Consider the following 25,422-nt stretch of genomic DNA (forward strand, 5'->3'; position numbering starts at 1 on the left):
CTTTTTGCTTACGTGGTGCTGAGGAATCAAACCCAGGGCCTCAGGCATGCAAGGCAAGCACTCTACCACTGAGCCACCTTCCCAGCCCCTCTATCTTTAAGACTAAGGAAGGACCATTACTATTTGGCTGACTTTTATGGTTTAGTTTGTTAAATGCTTGTCTGTGTGTTAACATGATCTTATTGGTTCTCCTTTGTCCTGTTAATATAATGGACTGTAGTGAACTGATTTCTCAACCATTAAGATCAATTAATATTCCTTGGTAGCTCTTACTTAGGTTATAATGTACATAGTGCTTGACTTGTTCTATCCAGTGAAGTAGTTAAATTTTATTTTTTTACTTTTGTTCATGAGGAAAACAGGACTATAATTTACCTTTTTTGGTAGGTCTGTGTGAAATTGTAGTTACTAGGGTAATGATGATCTCAACAGGAAAAAGAAGTATTCCTTCTTTTGTATTTTCTTTTTCTTTTTCTTTTTTTGTCGGTTGTGGGGCTTGAACTCTGGGCCTGGGCGCTGTCCCTCAGCTCTTCAGCTCAAGGTGAGTGCTCTATCACTTGAGCTACAGCGCCACTTCCGGTTTTCTGGTGGTTTATTGGAGATAGGAGTCTCAAGGTCTCTCCTGCCCGGGCTGGCTTTGAACCAAGATCCTCAGATCTCAGCCTCCTGAGTAGCTAGGATTACAGGTGTGAGCCACCAGTGCCCGGCTTCTTTTGTATTTTCTAAACTAGTAGTACCTCTTTCTTAACTGCTCCACTGATTTCACCAGTGAAACTGATGAGCTTGAATTCATTTCTTTGTAAGAAGGTTTTGGAAAATAAATTCAGTTCTTTGACAAAAGGCCATACAGATTAGCTCTCATCTTGTTTATTTGTTATTAAGGTCTTGTCCATTTCATTTGAATTGCCAAATTTTTAGGCACATATGCACTGGTTGTTCCCAATAATCCATTTTTACTCTTTGCTATCTGTAGATCTTCACAATATTTCTTTGATTCCTAATATTGGTAATTTTGGTCCTCTGTTTTTATCATATAGACATTTAAAATAAACTTTCAAAAATAGACTAGGTAGCAATAAAATATTAATTATAAAATTTTATAAGAGGTTCAAAGCTTATTCTTTTATTATGGCATTGTATGTAGTTATTATAGTCTTCATATAGCTGTATTATAAAAAAGTTCAAATCAAATCAAATAAAACCAACAAAAAAAAGCAAATAAGATTAGTTCACTTAAGAATTTTTTTAGGAGGCTTATCCAAACATGGTATGAAATTCAGAATAGCAAGGGATTATCCTATAGTCTATCAAAGTATGTTTTGTGCCAGATAAATCTTGTCATGTCAGGTTTTACCTAATACAATATAGTTGGATACAAGGGGAAGATTCCAGCAGGTTCTGCTTCTGGGTATTAAGTTCTACATAATATCTCCATTTGAAAAAGCACAAACCTAAACATATTGTCTAGAGACCTGGGCTAAAAGATCTTTCTGGTATCTATCTTAAGATCTTTTCTACAATGGCTAGACATGACATTAGCTCATGACAACAAGGTCCTAAGTGCTCACTGGGACAGAACAGCATTGTTATGCTGGGGATACAGAACAGGGGGACAGTGCTTACATTCTCATGGGCTAGAGGTAACAAACAAGTACTCGAATATAGTCATGTCAGAGCTTGTCAAGTTCTATGAGTATAATAAAATAGAGCAGGGTAATAGGACAGAGACACATAGCTGGAGGTGGATCATTATGAGGAGATGGTATTTGGGCTGGATTTGAGTAACTAAAACCTACCATAGGATTGGGGGAAGGAGATTTGGGTGGAAATAGGGGTGCTATGTTAGAGAAACAGGGTTAGAGACACATAAGCATTCTCACTTGATACAAATTCTGAATGGCTAAAAAGTACCACTAAATTGACTGTTACATTTACATTGAAGGGTACTTCCAATTTCAGGCTGAAAACAAAGCATGCTGAGCCAATTTAACTTACTTTTGCTTTCAGGGAAATGACAGTTTAAATAAACTCTGGATTAGAATACTATCATAAAATTAAGAAGAATACATTCTACTAAAGGCTTTTTTATTTATGTAGTATTAATTCTAGCAGGATATTTGATGTGATAAATTTTGACATTATTGTAGTAATCCTTTCTGCCAGTATGAAAACAATGTGAAATAAAAGGACCACCTAGGGAGCAATTTATATTAGTAAACAGACTTGTCATTAATCTATTGTTTAGAGAAGCTGCATTAAAACCTTGGCACTTCTACATAAGCAGATGTACCATCTATCAAGGTAGAGATGAAACGGATTAACTATTACTGGCTTTGATCACTGTCTGTATTGTTTATTATTACCTGACAAAGTACAAGTCATGTAGATAGCTGCTATTTTACAAGTTCTTGGGATAAAGGCACAAGCAATACACTCAGTAATACAGTTTTTAGATCTGGTTGTTAATAAAACATAAATGTGCTATGAAACACAGAAGTAAACCAAAGTGTTTTGCATTTTGGGACATTTTCACAAGATTTTATATTAATATGTTTTATCACTACTTTTACATTTGTTGTTGAAATCACTTTGTTATACTTATGTCTTAGATTTTAAAGTAAATTTCATTACTTTTTATAACTTACAGTGGGGAGAGCAATAACTAAAATTAATTGAGTCAACATTGAGATAGACTAAAGCCCCCTCTCCCTATTCTTTTTTTTTTTTGGGTCCGGTTGTGGGGCCTGAACTCTGGGCCTGGGCACTGTCCCTCAGCTCTTCAGCTCAAGGCTAGCGCTCTACCACTTGAGCCACAGAGCCACTTCCGGCTTTTTTCTTTTTTCTTATGTGGTGCTGAGGAATCGAACCTAGGGCCTCGAGCATGCAAGGCAAGAGCTCTACCACTGAGCCACCTTCCCAGCCCCTCCCTATTCTTTAAATATGTTTTATAGTCTGCAAAGAACTATTTGTTTCTTTTAAGACTGTTTGAAATGTAAGATGCTACATACTTAGACTTAGTAATATAAAGACCATGGAAGTGAAATAATGATTTAAATAATTAATTTAAATGCAATTTTCTTCTAAATGTTATTTTTTATTTTATTTTTTTGGTGCCAGTCCTAGGGCTTGAACCCAGGGCCTGGGTGCTACCCTGAACTTTTTTTTCTCAAGCTTAGTGCTTTCCCACTTGAGTCAGAAACCACTTCTGGCTTTTTGGTAGTTAACTGGAGATAAGAATCTCATGTACTTTCCTGATTGGGCTGGCTTCAAACCACAATCCTCAGATCTTAGCCTCCTGATTAGCTAGGATTATAGGCCTGACCACAGGTATTTGGCTCAAATGTTGTTTTTAAAAATCTGTATCATGTCACATTGTATTTTATAGGCTTTTAAGATTGAATTTTATGGGCTAGGAAGGTGGCTCAGTGGTAAGAGTGCTTGTTTTTCATGCATGAGGCCCTGGGTTCAATTCCTCAGCACCACATAAACAGAAGAAGCCAGAAGTGGCGCTGTGGCTCAAGTGGTAGAACACTAGCCTTGAGCTGAAAAGCTCAGGGACAGTACTCAGCCTAAAGTTTAAGCCCGATGACTGACAAAATAAAAATAAAAAAAAATAAAAAATTGAATTTTGTAACCTCAAACTTAAAAGAAAAGTGATGTATCATAATTCATGGACTAGTTATTCAATAATTTTTCAGATATTTAAGGGTAAGTCAGTAATCAGAAATTGGTCTATAAATGCAGCATATGTCCCTATTAAGTAAAAAGCATATTTGAAAAATTAAAGTATATGTAATAATATCAAGAACAGAGTCTGCATCTACAGAAAAGACTGAGTTTTTGTAAAAGCCTTAGTTATGTCCTTGTGGAAATGGGAACATAACATGTTCTGCACTGCTAATCAGTATTTTCTTTAGGCTTTGTAGTTTGGCCTCATGTCGTTATCAAACCTCTGTAAGTGAAACAAAATGCTGAACTTTGAAAGCATGATAGCAATATTACCAGGGGCTCTCTTAGGTCTATTTTTTAAAACTATCTCCGATTTTACTATCCAAGAGATGTAAGACCTATTAGTTCCCTATACCTAGTGACTCCTAAGGAGTCACTAAATAGCTTAATTAACCTAAGAGAATCTCATCTTCATGGATAATGAGCTTATCATATAAACTACCCATATGAACTATGTGAATAATAGTAATTGTTATAGATTTGTTTCTTGTCCCTGAGATATGAAGAATAAAAAGCATGGGGGGCTGGGAAGGTGGCTCGGTGGTAGAGTGCTTGCCTTGCATGCATGAGGCCTTGCATTCAATTCCTCAGCACCACATAAGCAGAAAAAAGCTGGAAGTGATGCTGTGGCTCAAGTGGTAGAGCGCTAGCCTCGAGCTGAAGAGCTGAGGGACAGTGCCCAGGCCCAGAGTTCAGGCCCCACGACCAATAACAACAACAACAACAAAAGATTAAAAAGAAGTATGGTAGAATAGAAGTATGGTACTGATATTTCAGTTCTACTTAGGCAAATATTTACTTCCTTAGGCTGGATTTAAATTAATTTTCTTTTTAAATAATCAAATGACAAATGACAAAAATATGACAAAAAACTTGTTTTATGTACAGCTATCAATCTGTACTTCTTGTGTCATTGCTGAATATTTCTCTGCCCTTAATTTAGTGAAAATATGCTTTCCAAAAAGCAAATTGTGTCCCCCAAACAAGGTAATAGTGTTAGATTAGATTTGTTGAAGACAGCATGTGTGTAGTGGTATGTGTTTGGGCAGTGTTATGGGACAAATGAATCAAGCATCTTCAATCCAGTACTGAACTCTGCATCCTGGGCATTTCCTTGGAACCACAGATTTTGCACATATCAAGAGTCTACTGTACATACCAATTTTCTCATCTATAAAATAGGGATACTACTGCAAATGGATGTTGTAAATATAACATATATGAAAGATATAGCCAATAAGTGATATTTTTTTCATCAAAGAGTGCTATTATTGGGCTAGGGGTATGGCTCAAGTGCAGAGTGCTTGCCCATCAAGTGAAAGCTCTGAGTTCAAACCGCCAAAAAAAAAAAAAGTCTAATGAAAGATATTACGATTATCTTTCCTACTCAGGTAATAGGCTAGAAAAAGCAGTGGCCATTGATTTCTCCTGTCCTCTTATCCCTCCACTTCAACTTGGCCAGGTTCTATAGAGGTTATTCCATATTTTTCTTTTTATTAGTACACAAAGTAATGGGATTCATCCTGATATTTCTATGCATGTATATTATGTACTTTGATGACAGACACCCACTCTATTAACCTTTTTTTTTGGGTTGGTTGTGGGGCCTGAACTCTGGGCCTGGGCGCTGTCCCTCAGCTCTTCAGCTCAAGGCTAGCACTCTACCACTTGAGCCACAGCGCCACTTCCGGCTTTTTTTCTTTTTGCTTATATGGTGCTGAGGAATCGAACCCAGGGCCTCAGGCTTGCAAGGCAAGCGCTCTACCACTGAGCCACCTTCCCAGCCCCGAGACTCTTACCTCTAATTAACTACAAAAATTCAGAAGTGAGCTGTGGCTCACTTGAGTAAAGAGCTCAGGGACAGCATCCAGGCCCCAAATTCAAGCCCAGTACTGGGAAAAAAAACCCACCAGCCAAAGACTGGTGGGGAGTTGTGGCTCAGTAGTAAAGCTTTTGCCTAGCAAGAATGAGATCTTGAGTTCAAAACCTGATACTACAACTACAACAACAAAGTCTGAAGAAATTTATTTGTTTTTTTAAAAAAGGTAACTTGGAGGCTTTTGAGCTTTGTGATAAAAGGCACATTACTTAAAAGTTTCTATTATTCTTACTCTTTTTTTCTTGTTAATAATTTTAATGTCTTTGACAACTATTTTTACAAACATATATATGATATGAAACCTTTTTACTGTATTATAATTCCCTGATTAAAAAAAATTCCCTAAACATATAGATAAGTTTAAGCTTACTTCTTCTTTTGAAATCTTATGTGCTGATCACTCACTTTGCTCAAGATAATATTTTGGAAAATGTAACAAACATTTTTTTAATGTGCAAATGATTTCTTAACATTTCATAATGTAAGTAGTGAACATAATTTTGATAGTTGTATAAGTGTAAATTTATTGCACAAGCATCAAGTGCTTTATGATAACTTCCAAATACTGAGCACTTTCTTACCTTAACAAATTCCTTTTTCTCAATCCTCTCATTCCCATCTGCATCCAGCATTTTAAAAGCAACATGAAACCCTGTATGAGGTTCTGCAATGAAGTGAAAAATACGTAAATTTCCTAAATGTTTGGTGAATCACAACTTATTTATAGATACATCTTCAAGTTTGAAACAAACCACCAGAAACTCTATGAGCAAGCACCTAGGCAGAGAAATGACCTTTTTCAGGTAATTTTCAAAGGTAGGTAGGTGGCAAAGGTTTTGCTCCTACGTTCTCTAGCACTTTTTCCATGGAAACTCTTTTCTACTCTTCAATGTAAAATTAATTTGAAAATTCATTTAACTCCATCAAGGGCTATTCTTACAGAACTTTGGCTAATTTCATAGTGGCTGTTACTTTTTTTTTTTTTTTTTGGGTCCAGTCGTGGGGCCTGAACTCTGGGCCTGGGCGCTGTCCCTCAGCTCTTCAGCTCAAGGCTAGCACTCTACCACTTGAGCCACAGTGCCACTTCCGGCTTTTTTCTTTTCGCTTATGTGGTGCTGAGGAATTGAACCCAGGACCTCATGCATGCAAGGCAAGCGCTCTACCACTGAGCCACCTTCCCAGCCCTTGTGCTATTGCTTTCTGGTGAAGTTCTACTTGAGTCTCACCTTCAGTCTAGCATTTTGCTAGTTAATTGGAGATGCAATCTCTTGTACTTTTCTGCTTAGGCCAACTTTGAACTGAGATCCCACAGGTTTCAGTCTCAAGTAGCTACAATTATAAGAATGAGTCACAGGTGCCTGGATACATCACTAATTTTTAATAATGACACAAATGCCAAACTTTGCAAATCCTGATAAGAATAGAGAATTACTGCCTTGCATTGGTGGCTCACGCCTGTAATCCTAACTACTCAGAATGCTGAGACCTGAGGATCTCAGTTCAAAGCCAGCAAGAAAGTCTTTGAGACTCTTATCTCCAATTAATCACCTCCCCCATTCCCTTCCAAAGCCAGAAGTGGAGCTGTGGCTCAAGTCTCAAGTAAGTGGTAGTGCACTAGACTTTAGCAAAAAAAGCTCAGGGTCAGTGCCCAGGCCCCAAGTCCAAGCCTCAGGACCAACAAAAAAACAAACAAACAAACATACACACACACACACACACACACACACACGCACAAGATTATCATGATTATTATAAAAAATGGTGGATACTTACTAGTGAGGATTGTAAGCAAGAAAAGATACTCAGTATATGAAATAAGCCCTGAAAAAGAAAAAAAAACACCAGGAAATAAGTTTTAGATGGTTTAAAAGTAACTACATAGGGATGTTAAAGCTCATAGAATCCACAAACTTTATAGACCATGATAATGACAATTTGCCTTGTGAAGGTTAAAATGTGTTTGTACTTTAACTAAGTATCACTATTCCACAATACTGTGAAATATGTGAAATTTATGTAATCAGCTAATCTCAATTAAAAAAAAAGAAAGTAAGAGAAGGGATGGGTTAGGAGCGATGGATGACCATGTTATCAGACACTTTGTATTCATATACTGTTTTGTAGAATGGGAACTTCTTTGTATAACCACTTAAAGATAGTAACACTTTAAAAAAATTAATTACATAGGGATGTTAACACTGAAACTTCACCTAAGTAAAAATACCCTTACTTTTTACTTTAAATCACCCCTCTTTGTCACAGTAGAAAAGTTTTATAACAAAGATACTATAACTGAAGATACTATTTTTTAAAAAATCAAGTTGCTAGTAAGGAATGTATCATAATTAATTTTAAGTGTCAATTGAACTTGGCCAAGGAATGCCTCAATTGAAATTGATTTCTTTTTTCTTTTTTTTTTTTGTTGGTCGTGGGGCTTGACTTCTGGGCCTGGGCACTGTCCCACAGCTCTTCAGCTCAAGGCTAGCACGCTACCACTTGAGTCACAGTGCCACTTCCAGTTTTCTGAGTGGTTTATTGGAGATAAGAGTTTTACAGGGGCTGGGAAGGTGGCTCAGTGGTAGAGCACTTGCCTTGCATGCTTGAAGCCCTGGGTTCGATTCCCCAGCACCACATAAGCAAAAAGAAAAAAGCCGGAAGTGGCGCTGTGGCTCAGGTGGTAGAGCGCTAGCCTTGAGCTGAAGAGCTGAGGGACAGCACCCAGGCCCAGAGTTCAGGCCTACTATTAGACCCCCGCCCCCCCCCCCAAAAAAAAAGAGTTTCACAGACTTTCCTTCCCCAGCTGGCTTTGGACTGCAATCCTCAGATCTCAGCCTCCTGAGTAGCTAGGATTACAGTCGTGAGCCATGGGCACTAGTCCTCGTGATACTTTTATCTCTAATAAACAATTTAGAAACAGATATGTGGTTTTTTTTGTTTGTTTTGTATGTTCTTCCCCCTGAGGTATACCCCCTGTTGTCACTGTACTTGATTTCAATACCCTGCATCTTGTATGTACATTTGTCTAATCTGGGGAGGGAAAGGAGAATAACAAATTGCTGAAACAAGGACACAGGATGATCCAATGCAACAGTGACACCCACAGGACAGTATATTGGAATGAAACTTTACAACTCTTGGGGGGGGGGTTGGGATGGGGGAGGAGGGAGAGGGTAGGGAGAGTGGGACAACAACCAAGGAAGGGGCAACAATGATCGATAAGTACTGTACTCATTGCCTTACTCATGTAACTGTAACCCCTCTGTACAGCATATTTACAATAAAATAAAAATTAAAAAAAGATGGAAGTGGCACTGTGGCTAAAGTGATAGCATACTAGCCTTGAGCAAATGGAAGCTCAGGGACAATGCCTAGGCCAAGCTCAAGCCCAAGGACCAACAACAATAACAAAAAGAGTTATTCACTAAAAAGTCTGATTTGGTATGGCACTTCAAATTTCACTGTTCATAACATCTCAAGTGAAGGAAATTTAAAATAAAGCAGCATAAGACAAATTGAAATGTTTCAAAAGAATTTATATAATTATTTAAAAGATTGTAATTAAACCTTTGTGACAAGCAGTGATGGCTCACACTTATAATTCTGGCTACTCGGGAAGCTGAGATTTGAAGAATGAGTTCAAACTTAGTGGGGCAGGAAAGTCCACGAGACTCTTCTTAAGCATCAATTTACTACCAAAAAAAGGAAGTAGAGATGTAGCTCAAGTGACAGTTTCAGCCTTGAGCAGAAAAGCTAAGGGATAGCACCTAAGCTCTGAATTCAAGCCATTAATGACATATGCAAATATCTTTGTGGCAATACTTTTAATTCTCATTGAGAAATTATCCTTCCTCATTCACAAACATTCAGGAGGTGGTGAGACAGCCCTACCTTTTCCATTGGAAACAGATACTGACTGGTCTAAGCCAGTCACTGTATTCCTGTGGAACTGAAGGAAGAATGGGAAAGTAGCTTGGGCCCAAGCTAGTGAGCAGCTTGCAAGTCTAACTTCAGTGACTTGTTCAAGGATAGAGCAAGACCTAAGAAGGGCATCTTAAAATGGTGCTTACAGGATTTCTGGAGAGAATTTGGAGCCACTGACTTATTTTTTGGGGTGGTAGGATATAGCTGGACTTTGATGATTTGAGAACGTTAAATTTAAGACCATGGAGAGAATACCCGGAATTGTCACAGGCCAATATTTAGAGGCTGAGAATAAAGCCAATCTTCAGTTGACAGCATTCTGAAAAATGTGTTCTTGTGATTTTTAAGCCCTAGATTAAGTTAGGTTAAACCTAATACATTGGTGACCAAATAACCTTTTTGCTTGCTCAAGTAGATCATGTTAGGTTTTATCTTGCTCATAATGAGAAGAACATAGTGTTTGTGTGTGTGTATGTACATATGCATTTTTTTCTTCTCATGACTAAGGAATTTTCTGTTATTATTTTACTGAACAGGTTATTTAGGCTTTCAGTTTATGTCTGTTGTCCTTCTTCTATGCCCATGATTTGTAGATTTGTTTTTGATGCTTTTCCTTCATATCTCATACATATTTTCTTAGTGATCTCACTTCTCTTTCCTTCCCTCTTTTCTTCTCTCTCCTTTCCCTCCCCTCCCCTTTTCCTCTCTTTTGTTTTCGGTGCCAGTTCTGGGGCTTGAAGTCAGGACATGGATGCGGTCTCTGAGCGTTTTTGCCCAAGGATAGCAGTCTACCACTTTGAGCCATACCTCTACTTCCAGTTTTTGCTAGTTAGAGACAAGAGTCTCTCAGACTTTCCTGCCTGGGCTGGCTTTGAACCATGGTCCTCAGATTTCAACCTCCTGACAGCTAAGATTTATAGACATGAACCACTCGCACTTAGCTCCTAGTGAGTTTTCAATATCTGATAAAATTCCTGTTTCAGCTTCAATTTGTGATACTCTATTTTTTATTTTCTCTGTTTTATTAGGTAAGCTTTCAACTGAGTTTCTTTTTAATTTATATTACTGAGCTCTCATCTCCATAATTTTATTTTTGTTGTTGTTGGTTGTAGGGCCTGAACTCTGGGCATGGGTGCTGTCCCTCAGCTCTTCAGCTCAAGGCTAACACTCTACCACTTGAGCCACAGCGCCACTTTGGCTTTTTCTGCTTAAGTGGTGCTGAGGAATTGAACCCAGGGCCTCATGATACAAGGCAAGCACTCTACCACTGAGACACCTTCCCAGCCCCTCATCTCCATAATTAAAAATTTAAAAATCTTTATTAAATAAATTCCTCTTTCATATCCTGTACTTTTTTCCTTTAGCTGTTTGAATTTTGCAAGCTCAATTATTTGCATCATTTCTAAATTCAGTTAGCTCCACATATATATATATATCTATATAGATATATATATCTTTAATTTCATTAATCAGTCATTGTTTTCTAAATTTGTATGAAATTTATTTTCTTTATTATGCAGTTTTTGACTTCTGAATGAGATTTGTTGTTTTCTATCTTTATGGATTTTGTGGTTCTACACTGTGATTTATGCATTTGGGCTAAGCCTTTAGTTGGGTATTTTCATCTCCTATGTCATTTTAGCTACAGTTTCTCGGTGATTATTTCAGACTAGGTAGTGTAGTAGATTGAGGAAATGTGTCTCAGTAGTCAAACATTTGGCTTCAACGCTCAAGAAATTGAGTGCTGTCCACTTCTGCACTCAGGTGGGGAAAATTGGCTGCAAAAGCTGTTGCATTTGGTAAACCACAACTCTTGAGATTTATGGCAATTGCTGATGAAGACTTACCATTGGGACTGCTCCTGAATTTTTAGATGCATGTAGAAGCAAAGATGAATCAAGCAAAGATGAACCATACAAGATGCATGGCTTTATTTAAAAAAATGGTGGGATGGAGTAATGTAAGTACAATGTTAAGTACAATGTAAGCTGATGATGCGTTGAGGAAGAGTAATAAAGAAAATCAAAAAGGGGGCTGGGAAGGTGGCTCAGTGGTAGAGCGCTTGCCTTGCATGCGTGAGGCCCTGGGTTCAATTCCTCAGCACCACATAAGCAGGAAAAAAAAAAGCCGGAAGTGGCTCTGTGGCTCAAGTGGTAGAGTGTTAGCCTTGAGCTGAAGAGCTGAGGGACAGCGCCCAGGCCCAGAGTTCAGGCCCACGACTGGACGCCCCCCCCCAAAAAAAAACCAGAAAATCAAACAGATAAATACCATATACTTAAACCAAATAAAGTATGATCAGGCGGACTAATTACTTGCTACAAGTATTCATAAATAAGGATCACAAAGGAAGAGATAGGGATAGGAGAAAATATAAGTGAGAGCAGTTCTACTTGTATACAGAAGAGAATTTAAATGGGGAAGGTAAATAGGAAAGGGGAGACACTGTGATTTAACCTTAAACATTGAGCAGTAGGTTTTGTGGCTCACCTACAGTGATGGGAAGAGAGAAAAACAAAACTTAAAAGACAATGGCAGTATACAAGAATTGCCTAAATCAGGTATTTAAAAATAATCACAAAGGAATAACAGTAAGAACAATCAAATCAAGACAGTGATCAAAAACAAACATAAAAAACAAAATCAGAAATTTTAGGTCTTACGGTTACATGTGCTTGCGCAGGCTTTCTCTCTGTCTCTTTCTTTCTCTCTCCTTTCCCCTCAGGGTCCAAGTCCTTCAAGCCAGTAGGTGGCGTAAGGGACTTGACTATGGAGTGGTGTCTGTTTTCCAGCATAGGGTGAAAGAATCTGGAGATGTAGATACAATCTCCAGTGAAATCTTCTGTGCTCTCAACCCCAAGTCCGACATAGTTTCCACTAAACTTGTAGCTTCACCTCCCAAGTTCCAGAGCTCATAGTAGTGAGCATCTACTCACTGTAGTAGTCTGAAACTTCCAGTTGGAAGCCACTATGCTGTGCTTCCAGCACCACTAGCTGCCAGGACCTCCCAGATCTATGTGTGGGTTGCTGCAGTGCCTAGCCTGACTGGGTGCTCATATTATGGTCTGTGGACCAGACACTATATGGAGCCTATGGCATAGTCATGTGCCACTTGGGAGCCTCTGGGAAGTTCACACGTGCAGCACAGGAGTTTCCAGGTCTGTGGTTGGAGTCAGGACAGGCCTGTCAGGAACTTCTAGGTCCAAGGTACAGTCCTTGTGGGCTTATCACATAGGAGTAAAGTGCCAAGTGGGATTAACTCTCTTTTAATCCGCTGTTTTTCCCTTTTCCTTTTTTTCTTTACTCTTTAAGTGTTGGAATTGGTACTTAGATCCAGGAGTATATGGGGACTGAAGTCTGATGTTTATAGAATAACTTGATACCACTGGGGAACTGATTGGAAGAGTTAAAAGATTTAGAAGATGTGAAGTCATATACAGAGTTTAGGTAGTCATAGGTGTTTTGAGGAAGTAGTTCTAGTGGTAGTCTCTGAATGATGAGTTTTTTTTTCTTCCTCCTTCTCTGAGATAAGATTTTGTTCTGTTTAGACAATGGCTTCAAACTCCTAGGCTCAAGCAATTCTCTGGCTTCAGCTTCTCAAGTAGCTAGAACATATGTGCTCCATCCTGTCCAGTTTAATGGAAATTTAGTTGAGAAGGTGTGTTATGAATGGGAAAAGCCATGTAAGACTGATCAACCTGAATATGAAAATTGAAAAATGATTGTCTGAAATAACATCCATGTGGAAGAAGCAAAGTGAAATAAAAATACGATGGTCCCCAGGTGAGAAATGAAGGACTGAAGAGGGTGATATGGTGGGACTCCATTTACTCTGGTGTGAAGGAAGGCTATGCCCTAACAGCTCTCAATCAGAAAAACAGGGACTAAATAACAGGAATAAATGTGGTACAGAGCAATGTAGGAAAGACCTTGTATCTAGGGCTCCAATGTTATGCAATGCTTTAAATGACCTGCATCCTATTATATTACCATCTTTTTGTTGTTTTATTTGGGTGAAGGTATACTTCTTTTCAATTCTAACAAGTAAGTCTTCTGATTCTTTTTCTTAAAAGTGTTCAGTATTTATGTGAAGGGAGAAGCAGCACAATGTGTCTTGTCATATGTTGTATCTGGCAGAAATGCTCTAATGTTAGCTAAAGGATCAAAGCATTTCATCTCTTGGCAGCCTCAAAAAAGCAGAGAACAGCATATTTCTAATTTTCAAAGGAATACAACAAAGTGAAAAAAATGGCCAAGTGTGCGACTGCACTGGGCTTGGAGCCAAAGGAAGACCTCACTTTTCTTTAAACATAGGTAAAGGTCCTTGATTCAAGGGCATCTTTGTAAAAAGGAAAATTCCAGTGTCTTTTGTTAAGACACTGACTTAAATAAAAAGCTTAAATAAACAGAGTTGAGAAAATATATAAGATAGCACCTGAGATTCTTAAGATATAGTTTACACCAGTATTCTAGGCATCTGCCTTCTGAAAATGCTTTGAAAGAAAAGTAACACTTCAGAATACATATAGCAGAAACAGTTTTGTAAATATTTGGTATATTTAATTATAAAATAAATGTTGCTAAGTGGCAGCATTTCAGAATTGCATGTCAAACCATGAAATATTTTGAGAATCCTGTTTCTCAAAGACATTGGAAGACATTGGATTATCATACCTGTCATAGAAATATATCTGTATTTATTTTTTGGGGTTTGGTCATGGGGTTTGAACTCTGGGCCTGGGCGCTGTCCGTCAGCTCTTCAGCTCAAGGCTAGCACTCTACCACTTGAGCCACAGCACCACTTCTGGTTTTCTGAGTGGTTTATTGGAGATAGGAGTCTCTCAGATGATCCTGCCCAGGCTGGCTTTGAACCGTAATCCTTAGATCTCAGCCTCCTGAGTAGCTAGAATTACAGGCATGAGCAGAGTGAGCCACGGGTGCCCCTGGCTCTATATCTGTATCTAACAACGTATCTTATAACTTATGCTTAGTACATATTTGAGGATGGTGTTACACTGACATTAAACTCAGTTTAAGTATAAAATATTGATACTGTGAATTTAAAAAATACATGATAGTTTAACATACAATATCAATAACATGTAATTTATTTATTCTGCACCTCCCTTCCCCCTGCACTGGGGTTTGAACTTAGAACCTTGTTCTTGTCAGGCAGGTACTCTATCACTTAAGCCACTCCCTTAACCCTTTCTGCTTTCTGTTTTGCAAATAGAATTTTTTTTTAATTGTGAAAATACTGTACAGAGGAGTTACAATTGTGTGGGCAAGATAATGAGTACATTTCTTATCAAGCATTGTTGCCTCCTCCTTTGTTTCCCCTTCCTATCCCTTCCCATCTCCTCCCCCCCCCCATACCACCTGCTACCCCCCCATCCCCACCCCAGAATTTCTTTTTATACCTGAGCTAATCTGGACTGCAATCCTATTTATGGTTCCCTGATAGCTGGGATGCCAGTCATGCTACCACAACCAGAACTATTGGTTGAGATGATGTCTTAATTTTTTGTCTAGGCTGGCCTCAAACCATTATCATCTTGAGCTCTACCTCCTGAGTATCTATGAGCTACTATGGCTTAATTTATTTTAAATTTTGACAACTTTTACACATGGCAAAAATGGATTTTTTGTTGTTGTTGTGGGCTTCAACTCTTGGCTTGGTGGCTGTCCTTCAGCTCTTCAGCTCAAGGCTAGCACTCTACCACTTTAGCCACAGTACCACTTCCAGGTTTTGAGTGGTTTATTGGAGATAAGAGTCCCAGACTTTCCTGGCCAGCCTGGGCTTTGAACCTCAATCCTCAGATCTCAGCTTCCTGAGTAGGTAGGATTACAGGGGTGTGCCACTAGTGCCTGGCTGGAATATTTTTAAATGTTCTTTTTTTTGGGGGGGGGTCCGGTTGTGGGGCCTGAACTCTGGACCTGGGTGCTGTCCCTCAGCTCTTCAGCTCAAGGCTAGCGCTCTACCACTTGAGCCACAGCACCACTTCCGGCTTTTTTTCTTTTTGCTTATATGGTGCTGAGGAATGGAACCCAGGGCCTCATGCATGCAAGGCAAGCACTCTACCACTGAGCCACCTTCCCAGCCCCTACTTTTAAATGTTCTAAAAATAACAGAGGCTGGAGCTGAGGCTTGAGTGGCAGAGCAACAGCAGAACAAGGAAGCTAAGCAAGCCATGAGGGCCTGAATTTTCAAACCTTGGTACCATTCCCCATCCCCAAATTGTGATGCTTGATATTTGTTGAAATCAAGGTAAATGAGAAAGATCCCAAAGTAGGTGTCTAATAGCTAGTATTATATTCAGATCTTTGAAACTCAGGGTATGAACCTGGGCTAGAGACAGTGAAAAGAGGTCTGGGAGTTGCTGAATAAATGCTAAAATCAGAGGTTGAAGACAGGCAGTTAAGTGAAATCCAGATTTATAGAATTACCAATGTTTAATAGATAAGAGGAGGAAGAGGCACTGCAGAAAAAGCAGTACAAAGAGAAGTAAGATAGTATGGCTTCACAGACCGAGAATTATGGCACATGGGATTTTTTTTTTTTGGGTCTGGTCGTGGGGCCTGAACTCTGGGTCTGGGTGCTGTCCCTCAGCTCTTCAGCTCAAGGCTAGTGCTCTACCACTTGAGCCACAGTGCCAGTTCCGGCTTTTTTCTTTTTGCTTATGTGGTGCTGAGGAATCGAACCCAGGGCCTCGAGCATGCAAGGCAAGCGCTCTACCACTGAGCCACCTTCCCAGCCCGGATTTTTTTTTTTGGTTGGTCGTGGGGCTTGACCTCTGGGCCTGGGCACTGTCCCTCAGCTCTTCAGCTCAAGGACAGCGCTCTACCCTTTGAGTCACAGTGCCACTTCCAGATTTTTCTGTTTATGTGGTGCTGAGGAATCGAACCCAGGGCCTCATGCATGTGAGGCAAGCTCTCTACCACTTAGCCACCTTCCCTGCCCATGGGTTTGTTTCTCTAATAATAAAACAAGCTTCTACTGATGCTTTATTTCAGGTACTGTGCTAGATGTCTTATATTTGTCTCACTCCAAGACTGAGGCACATACTATTTTATAGATGAGGTGGGCATTAAAGAAGCTTATAAACTATGGGCCAGATACAAATTGTGAGGCTTTTTTTTGTCAGTCATGGGGCCTGAACTCTGGGCCTGCGTGCTGTCCCTCAGCTCTTCAGCTCAAGGCTAGTGCTCTAACAGGAGCCATAGAACCACTTCCGGCTTTTTGCTTACGTGGTGCTGAGGGATTGAACCCAAGGCCTCATGCATGAGAGGCAAGCACTCTACCACTGAGCCACCTTCTCAGCCTTTTGTGAGGTTTTATGGGTTAAGCTTCTGAACTTCCCTAGGCCTTTGGGATAGTTATCTCCCAACTAAAGTGGTAAAGTAGATGCACTGGAGGGATGTGGCCTCAGTGACAGGAAGCCAGCAACTGGACAAATGGTGACAGTAGCTGTCTGTTCAATCCTCTCTCTCTCTTTCTTGCTGGTGCTGGAGCTTGAACTCAGGGCCTTGGAGCTTTCCTTTATCTTTAGCTTCTTTTGTATTTTTTATTGTTGTTATAAAGGTGATGTACAAAGGGGTTACAGTTACCTAAGTCAGGTAATAAATAAGTTTCTTTTTGGACATCGCCCATTCTCTTGCTTTCCTTAGCCTTTCCATTCATGATTGGCATGCTAACACTTGAGCCATAACTCCACTTTAGATTTTTTTTTTTTTGGTCTATTTGAGGTAAGAATTTCATGGACTTTCCTGCCTGAGCTAGCTTTCAACCATAATCCTTAGATCTTGGCCTCTTGAATAGCTAGGTGTAAGCCACTGATACCTGGCTGATAATTCTAACTTTTCGTAATCATGCGACTTTGTTGTCCTGCTTCATATATTCCCTATGAATTGCTTACTTTTTCTGATATCATTAGACTATATATTTCTGTTTTCTGTCAGTACTTTATAAATAGAGTCTTTTTTTTTCTTTTTGTCGGTCTTGGGCTTGAACTCCGGGCTTGAGCGCTGTCCCTGTGCTCTTCAGCTCAAGGCGAACGCTCTACTGAGCTACAGTGCCACTTCCCGTTTTCTAGTGGTTTATTGGAGATCGGAGTCTTATGCACTTTCCTGCTGGGGCTGGCTTTGAACCGCAATCCTCAGATCTCAGCCTCCTGAATAGCTAGGATTACAGGTGTGAGCCATCTGCGCCTGGCTGCTTTCTGTTTTATTTAACTTTACAGTCACTTACTGCTTGTAGTTACTCTTAGCCTCCTCTGCCTTTAACTTCACTTATCAGCTTCTTCCCTGTATTTCTCCTTTGAATATCCTATGGTCTTTGGCTAAGAAAAAGAAACAAACTGAATGACTGGTTAATTAATGTAAGGCATGGGCTTCCATTTTTTTCCTTTTTCTTTTGCCAGTCCTGGGCTTGAACTTAGGAACTGAACCCAGGGCTTCATGTGTGTTAGGCAAGCACTCTACCACTAAGCCACATTCCTAGCACTGTGAGGGGTTTTTTTTTGGTAGGTTGTTGTGCTTGATCTCAAGGCCTGGACACTGTCTTTGAGCAATTTTGTTCAAGGCTAGCACTTTACCACTTTGAGTGACAGTGCCACTTCTGGTTTTCTGGTGGTTAATTGGGGGATGAGTTTCAGAGACTTTCCTACCAGGGCTAGCTTTGAACTGAGATCCTCAGCCTCCTGAGTAGCTAGGATTACAGCTGTGTGCCACCCGTGCCAAGCTCTGTTTATTTTTCTAATAGTCCATCAAGGCCATTCTCCCAAAGATCTAGAAATGCTAGGTTTAATTCTTCAAGAAGTCCTAAAAATGTATGATTAGTGTATGATTACTCATTCTGAGACTATAAATAACCCCTTCACGGAGAGAGAAGGGAGGAAAGAGATGGAAAGGGAAAGAAATGGGGAGAAAGAGAAGGAGGTAAAGAGGGAGGGAAAGGGAGCAGGAAGTGAAGGAGAGAGGGAGAAAGGAGGAGAGAAGGAGAGAGAGAGATGGAGAGAGCGAGCGAGCTATCCAATGAGGAAAGTGTGTCAGAAGGCCCCTTGGTTCTCTCTCTCTCTGCTGAAAGTAAAAATAAATAGATAAAGAAGTTACTGAATCTTTCTCAGTATTCTCTGAAAACTAGTACTATTTTTTTCTTCCTTATGGGCTTAGAAACCATAATGGTAGTACAAAAATAGAGTGGCAATCTTCGTTTTAGAGCCCTGATTTCCAGTTGTGCTACACTTCAATGGAAATCTCTGGCACAGAGTTGGAGGACCTGAGAATTCCTCCCTGGTTTCTCACTTGCCAATATGGAAACCTCTCCACAAATCTGCTGCTGCAAGTAGAGACTGGAGAAAGAGAACATGAACCCAAGTGGTCTCAACTTCAAGGAGAGACTAAAAAGCAGGTTTGTTTCTCTCCTGTCTCAACAATCAAGACTATGCTTTTAGCTTGCCTTCAAATCTCATTATTGTTTTCAAAGCTTTCACTAAACAGTTTTATATAATCTCCATTACTGTTATGTTCTTCAGACCATGAAAATGAAATGCTTCTGCTTACGGCTCTCTGCTTCTTACTTCCCCATCATACTATGTCTCATTATTACAAAACAACCCCTCCATTTGGTACAAAGTTTGTTAAATCTCACCTTCATTATCTCTCATGAGATTCAGAATTCTCTCATAAGCTCTTTTAGGATAGACTAGGCAGCCCCTTCCTTCAAACTCACCCAATTAGAATTACTTAATCATTTGTTTTCCCCAGTTTAGGCGGTCCTTGGAGAATATTAATAAAGAATGGTCACATTACTTTTACATGCACTAAAGCATTTGGTAAATAGGGGGTTGAGGAGAGAGAAAGAACAACAGACTCTGTTGGGGGGTGGGTCCTGGTGAGGGGTTAGGCTAATGAAGGTGGAAGAGGATGAATACGGTCAAATAGGTTGTCCAGCATGTATGAAAGAAGAACAATGAAACCTGTTGAAATAGTATTAGGGAGTGGGTAATGGGGGTAAGAACAAGTGCTGGGCAGGGAGTTAGGGACAGAATGATTGGAACACACCGTACATCTATCTGGAAATGTCACAATGACATCCTCCCTAGTATAGCTAATATATGCTAATAAAAAGCTACTAATTATTTCAATTTACAAATCATTAAACAAGGGCCATATTAAAATCTTACAGAATCATATAAAATTATAATATTCCAATAATAAATTTGCAATGTGCCAGATCTAATATGAAAACTAAGACTAATAAAACTGGGAAATTTTTAGAGCTATTGTAGTAGGCACTAGAAATATTAAAAAAAATCTTGTCTTATGAAAATCTTTTAACAATCCTATGAGATAGGTTTTACTATCTTGTTCTAAAGATGATGAAAATGGGCTGGGAAGGTAGCTCAGTGGTACAGCGCTTGCCTTGCATGCCTGAGGCCCTGGGTTTGATTCCTCAGCACCATATAACCAAAAGAAAAAAAGCCGGAAGTGGCGCTGTGGCTCAAGTGGTAGAGCACTAGCCTTGAGCTGAAGAGCTGAGGGACAGCACCCAGCTCAGAGTTCAGGGCCCACGACCGGACCCAAAAAAAACCAAAACAAAACAATAAAGATGATGAAAATGAGGGTGTAAGCAATTAAATTATTTCTCCTGGTAATAAGACTAGGAAAAACTTAAACTTGAGCCTACTGATTCCGAAACATATTCTTTTTTTTTTTTTTTTTTTGGTCGGCCGTGGGCTTGAACTCTGGGCCTGGGTGCTGTCCCTCAGCTCTCAGCTCAAGGCAAGCGCTCTACCACTTGAGCTACAGCTCCACTTCCGGTTTTCTGGTGGTTTATTGGAGATAGGAGTCTCACGGTCTCTCCTGCCCGGGCTGGCTTTGAACCTCGATCCTCAGTGAGTAGCTAGGATTACAGGCATGAACCACCAGCGCTCGGCTTCCAAAACATATTCTTAATCATTACTCTCAAGGCTACATTCCAGTAAGTTCTCCGTATGAAAAACTTAGGAGAGAAAGTGGTGCTGTGGCTCAAGCGGTAGAGCGCTCATCTTGAGCTGAAGAGCACAAGGACAGCACCCAAGCCCAGAGTTCAAGCCCCACGACTGACAAAAAAAAAAAAAGAAAAAAGAAAGAAAAACTTAGGAGACTGTTAATTTCTTAACGCATATACAACTATTTTTTGTTACTATGGCTGGAAGAAATCAGTTTCTGTGATAGTTAATAATAAATAGTATAAAGAACGAATACTTATAAAATACCATTAAATTCTATGTAATCTACTAAATACACACATATTGAAGGAGAAGCAGAAATGGATACTTATTAACAATAATGTAATTTAAGTATGGACTATTACTTACATTTTTTTTTTTTTTGGTTGGTCATGGGGCTTGAACTCTGGGCCTGGGCACTACACTGTCCCTCAGCGAGCACTCTACCACTTGAGCTACAGCACCACTTCCAGTTTTCTGGTGGTTTATTGGAGATAGGAGTCTCATGGTCTCTCCTGCCGGGGCTGGCTTTGAACCGCAATCCTCAGATCTCAGCCTCCTGAGTAGCTAGGATTACAGGCATGAGCCACCAGAGCCCGGCTACTTACATATTTTTGAATTAAAAATTTCTAAAGATAGAACTACTGCCTGATAATTCCACTAAAGATAGAGCTGAGGGCAGAATCCAGGGCCTTGCACATACTATGTGAGTGCTTGTTCTACCACTGAGCCACACGTCCAGCATGACTGCTGTCCTTCCACTTTACCCCATGTCTCCAGTTTGGCTTTTTTTTTTTTTTTTTGGTCTGGGCACTGTCCTTGAGCCTCTTTGTGCTCAAGGTTAGTGCTCTCTGCTTGAGCCACAATTCCACTTCCAGTTTGAGTCTCATGGGGACTTTTCTCCTGGGGCTGGCTTTGAACTTTGATCCTCAAATCTCAGTATCCTGAGGAGCTAGGGGTATAGGCATGAGCCAATGGTGCCAGGCTCAATTTTTTTTGGGGGGGGTCATGATCACTTCTGGTTTTTAGTGGTTAATTGAACATAAGAGTCTCGAGGACTTTACTTCCTGAGCTGGCTTTGAACTGCAATCCTCAGATCTCAGCCTTCTGAGTAGCTAGGATTACAGGGATGAGCATCCGACACCCTGCTTCAGTTTGGCTTTTTTTTTTTTGTGTCAGTTGTGGGGTCTGAACTCTGGGACTGGGAGCTATCCCCCAGCTCTTCAGCTCAAGGCTAGCGCTCTACCACTTGAGCTACAGCACCACTTCCAGCTTTATCTGCTTATGTAGTGCTGAGGAATTGAACCCTGGGCTTCACGCATGCAAGGCAAGCACTCTACCACTGAGCCACCTTCCCAGCCCCAATATTTTTAATATCAGTTTTATCAGTTTTTTTAAACATGCCCATTGACATATACAATGCATCTGCATCATGTGTCATTCTCCTTCCTCCCTCTAGATCCTTCTTTTTTTTTTTGGGTCCGGTCATGGGGCCTGAACACTGTCCCTCAGCTCTTCAACTCAAGGCTAGTGCTCTACCACTTCAGCCACAGCGCCACGTCTGGCTTTTTTCTTTTTGCTTATGTGGTGCTGAGGAATTGAACCCAGGGCCTCAGGCATGCAAGGCAGGCGCTCTACCACTGAGCCACCTTCCCAGCCCCCTCTCGACCCTTCTTAAATCACACATGCACATTAAGTACTTTGATTATACTCACTCTCCTTTCTCCTGTATGTTTGTCTGACCCCTTCCACAAGTACTTGTACCAGAGACATGTTTCAACTTCCTAATGTTCTTTTCACTTCATGTTAATTGTTAAAAAGGTTTTTTTTTTTTTTTTACCATATCTCACATCTGCAAATACCATGTTTTAATTAAATACATAATACTGTTTACACATAATTTAGGCCTAACAACCAGATTATAAGAGAGAACAAACTTTGTTCTTCAGAGTCTGGCTTGCTTCACTTTATTATGCTTTCTAGATCCATCCATTTTTCTGCAAATGACATAATTTCATTCTTCTTAATGGCTGAATAATACTCCATTGTGTGTGTATATACATACACATACCACATTTTCTTGACCCATTCATTGTTTGGTTGGTTCTGGGCTATTTCCATAGCTTGGTTGTTGTGAATAGTGGTACAACAAACATGTGTGTCCAGGGGTCACTATTATATCCCGCCCCAAAGTGCTATTATTGGTGGGTGAGTCGTACTATCTTTAGTGACATTATCATGGGTAGTTCTATCTTTAATGTTCTGAGGTGGCCTCAAACTAGTTTCTACAGTGGTTGCACTAGTTCACAGGGGCCCCAACAGCGTATTGGAGTTCCTTTTTCCCCACATCCTTGCCTATGATTGTTGGAGTCTTTGTTTTTGATGGTAGCCATTCTGACTGCAGTGGATAAAATTCAGTGTTGTGGGGCTGGGAAGATGGCTCAGTGGTAGAGTGCTTGTCTTGAATGCATGAGGCCCTGGGTTCGATTCTTCAGTGCCACATAAGCAAAAAAAGCTTGAAGTGGTGGCTGTGTCTCAAATGATGGGCGCTAGCCTTGAGCTGGGCTTGGCTGTCCCAGGCCCAGATTTCAGGCCCCAGTATCGACTCACACACACATAAAAGTCAATGTTGTTTTCATTTTCACTTCATATATAGCCAGGTACTTGAGCATGTCTTCATGTATTTGTTGGCCATTTGTAATTCTTTCAAGATGTGTCTGTTTAGCTCTATTGCCCATTTATTAATTGAGCCATTTCTTTGGGAGTTTAATATTTTGAGCTTTCAATATATTCTGGTTATTAGTCCCTTGTCAGATATGTAGTTGGCAAAGATTTTCTACTATTCTGTAGGCTGTCTTTTCAGCCTAGTGACTACATCCTTTGCAGAGCTTTTTAGCTTGGTGCAATCACATTTGTCAATCCCCATTCCTATTTGCCAAGCTACAAGAGTTAATTCTTCAAGTTACTGTCTGTACCTATAAGTTCTAGTGTTTCCCTTATTCTCTCTTGTAAAAGTTTCAAAGTTTCAGGTTTTACACTTTGAATTGATATTGGTACAGGATAAAGGAAAGTCTATTGTGTAAGAATATCCAATTTTCCCAGCATCATTTGTTGAAGAATCTTTTTTTGAACATATATTTTGGGGTCCTTTGTTAAAAATCAGATAGCTGTTGGTGTAGGTTCATTTTGGAGTCTTCTGATCTGTTTGAATTTTCAGGTCTGTTTCTAGATCAGTATCATGATGGTTTTATCACTATAGCTCTAAAGTATAAAATCTGGTAGTATGATAGCTCCAGCATTACTCTTTTTGTTCAACTGGTGTTGGTTATTTTGGAAATCGAGTCTCTTGAATTACCTGGCTGGAATGTCTTTAAACCATGATCTTCTGCTATCAGCTTCCCAAGTAGCTAGTAGTATAAGGTATGAGTCACTGGTGTCCAGCTTACGTGAAAGATTTCTAAATGACTATTTTTAATCTATCTGCTCTTTTTCATTTTATTACTCACTATATCTGTGTTTCAACTCACTGATAGGTTATCTTGTTTGACTTTTTTATGTTCTTCTTTTCACCTTTCTTCCTATTATAAATTTTCCTCTATTAGGTTTAAGATCCTTTCATCTACTAACCTAGCAAAATTCTCTCTCTAATACAACTGATGAACGTTTCTATTCCTATATACAGGCTGCAGGAAAATGAATACACAACTGCATTGGCTGGTGGCATTAGTATTTCATGCTCTACATTCTCCTCTGGTCTGTCAAGGCTTCCCAGAAATTGTTTTCTGTTTCTTTCATCTGTTCAATTTTCTTTTCTCATTATAGAAGCTTCTTCAAATTTTCTTTCTCCATAGAAGTCAGTCCTACCACTTATGTTTTATTAAAAAAAAAAAGCCAAGGCTATGTCAACAACTGCTCAGCTTTTTGTCACTAATTTGCAAGTATAAGCATAAAATAACCATCTACTCACCCTTTCCTCTAGATACAAAAGAGTAGGTATCTAGCCTGTGGTATGCTAGTACTTCCACCTGAGTTCCAAAGACAATTCCTCTTCTTCAGAATTTCGACTTATTCGTGCTTCCTTTCTCTTATATTTTCATCTCTCCCTCTGAGACAAGAAGCATGCTCTGGCCTCTTTATCAAAACAGAACCAATATTTCTTCAGCTTTCTGCCTCTATCCTGAGCTCCTACCCTCTTATTCCTCTGTACATGCCAAGATACCTCAGAAAGTGTGCACTTAATTTTCCCAAGGTCCATTCATTTCTCAAAGTTCTACAGTGTAGCTTCAGATCTCTTCCCCACATTCACCTGTATTTTCTAAAGAGCCCAGCACTTCTGCTCCTAAATCTAATGGACCTAGCTTACTCCATCCCTTAGTTTACTTGATTTTTACATATTTGGTAACTCTGTTCTTTAAAATGGATCTCTTGATATCATTCTCCTGGTTTTCCTCTATTCTCTGTTTCCTGATTTTTTTTTGTTGTTGTTGGTCATGGGGCTTGAACTCCTGGCCTGGGCGCTGTCCCTCAGCTCTTCAGCTCAAGGCAAACGCTCTACCACTTGAGCCACAGCACCACTTCCAGTTTTCTGGTGGTTTATTGGAGATCAGAGTCTCATGGACCTTCCTGCCCTGGGCTGGCAGGATGCTCAGATTTCAGCCTCCTAAGTAGGTATGATTACAGGTGTGAGCCACTGGCGCCTGGCTTCCTGATCTTTTTGACCATCATCTATTTCCTTACGTACTGGTATTCCTCTGGGTCTTCTCATCTTTATTCTTTAGATTTATGTCTCATCTGTTTACCTTTTACTCTACCTAATTCTCCCTCTATTAAAACATTAGTGTTTTATGTATTTATTTATTTTGGGTCCAGTCGTGGGGCCTGAACTCTGGGCCTGGGCGCTGTCCC

The 25,422-nt window shown here is 39.9% G+C and overlaps 1 protein-coding gene across 1 annotated transcript in view; it reads right to left on the minus strand.

The window, feature by feature from the left end:
* Micu2 (mitochondrial calcium uptake 2) overlaps positions 1 to 25,422 on the minus strand; it is a 92,318-nt gene that overhangs the window by 30,889 nt on the left and 36,007 nt on the right. The window contains exons 5-8 of the mRNA XM_013012793.1: positions 18,050 to 18,052; positions 9,497 to 9,554; positions 7,382 to 7,429; positions 6,190 to 6,272 (exon numbers count right to left, since the gene is read on the minus strand). Coding sequence (XP_012868247.1) covers positions 6,190 to 6,272; positions 7,382 to 7,429; positions 9,497 to 9,554; positions 18,050 to 18,052 — 192 coding nt within the window. The remainder of the gene's footprint in view (positions 1 to 6,189; positions 6,273 to 7,381; positions 7,430 to 9,496; positions 9,555 to 18,049; positions 18,053 to 25,422) is intronic.

This window comes from Dipodomys ordii, unplaced genomic scaffold (assembly GCF_000151885.1).
Source record: "Dipodomys ordii isolate 6190 unplaced genomic scaffold, Dord_2.0 Scaffold1, whole genome shotgun sequence".
Taxonomy (NCBI): Eukaryota; Metazoa; Chordata; class Mammalia; order Rodentia; family Heteromyidae; genus Dipodomys; species Dipodomys ordii.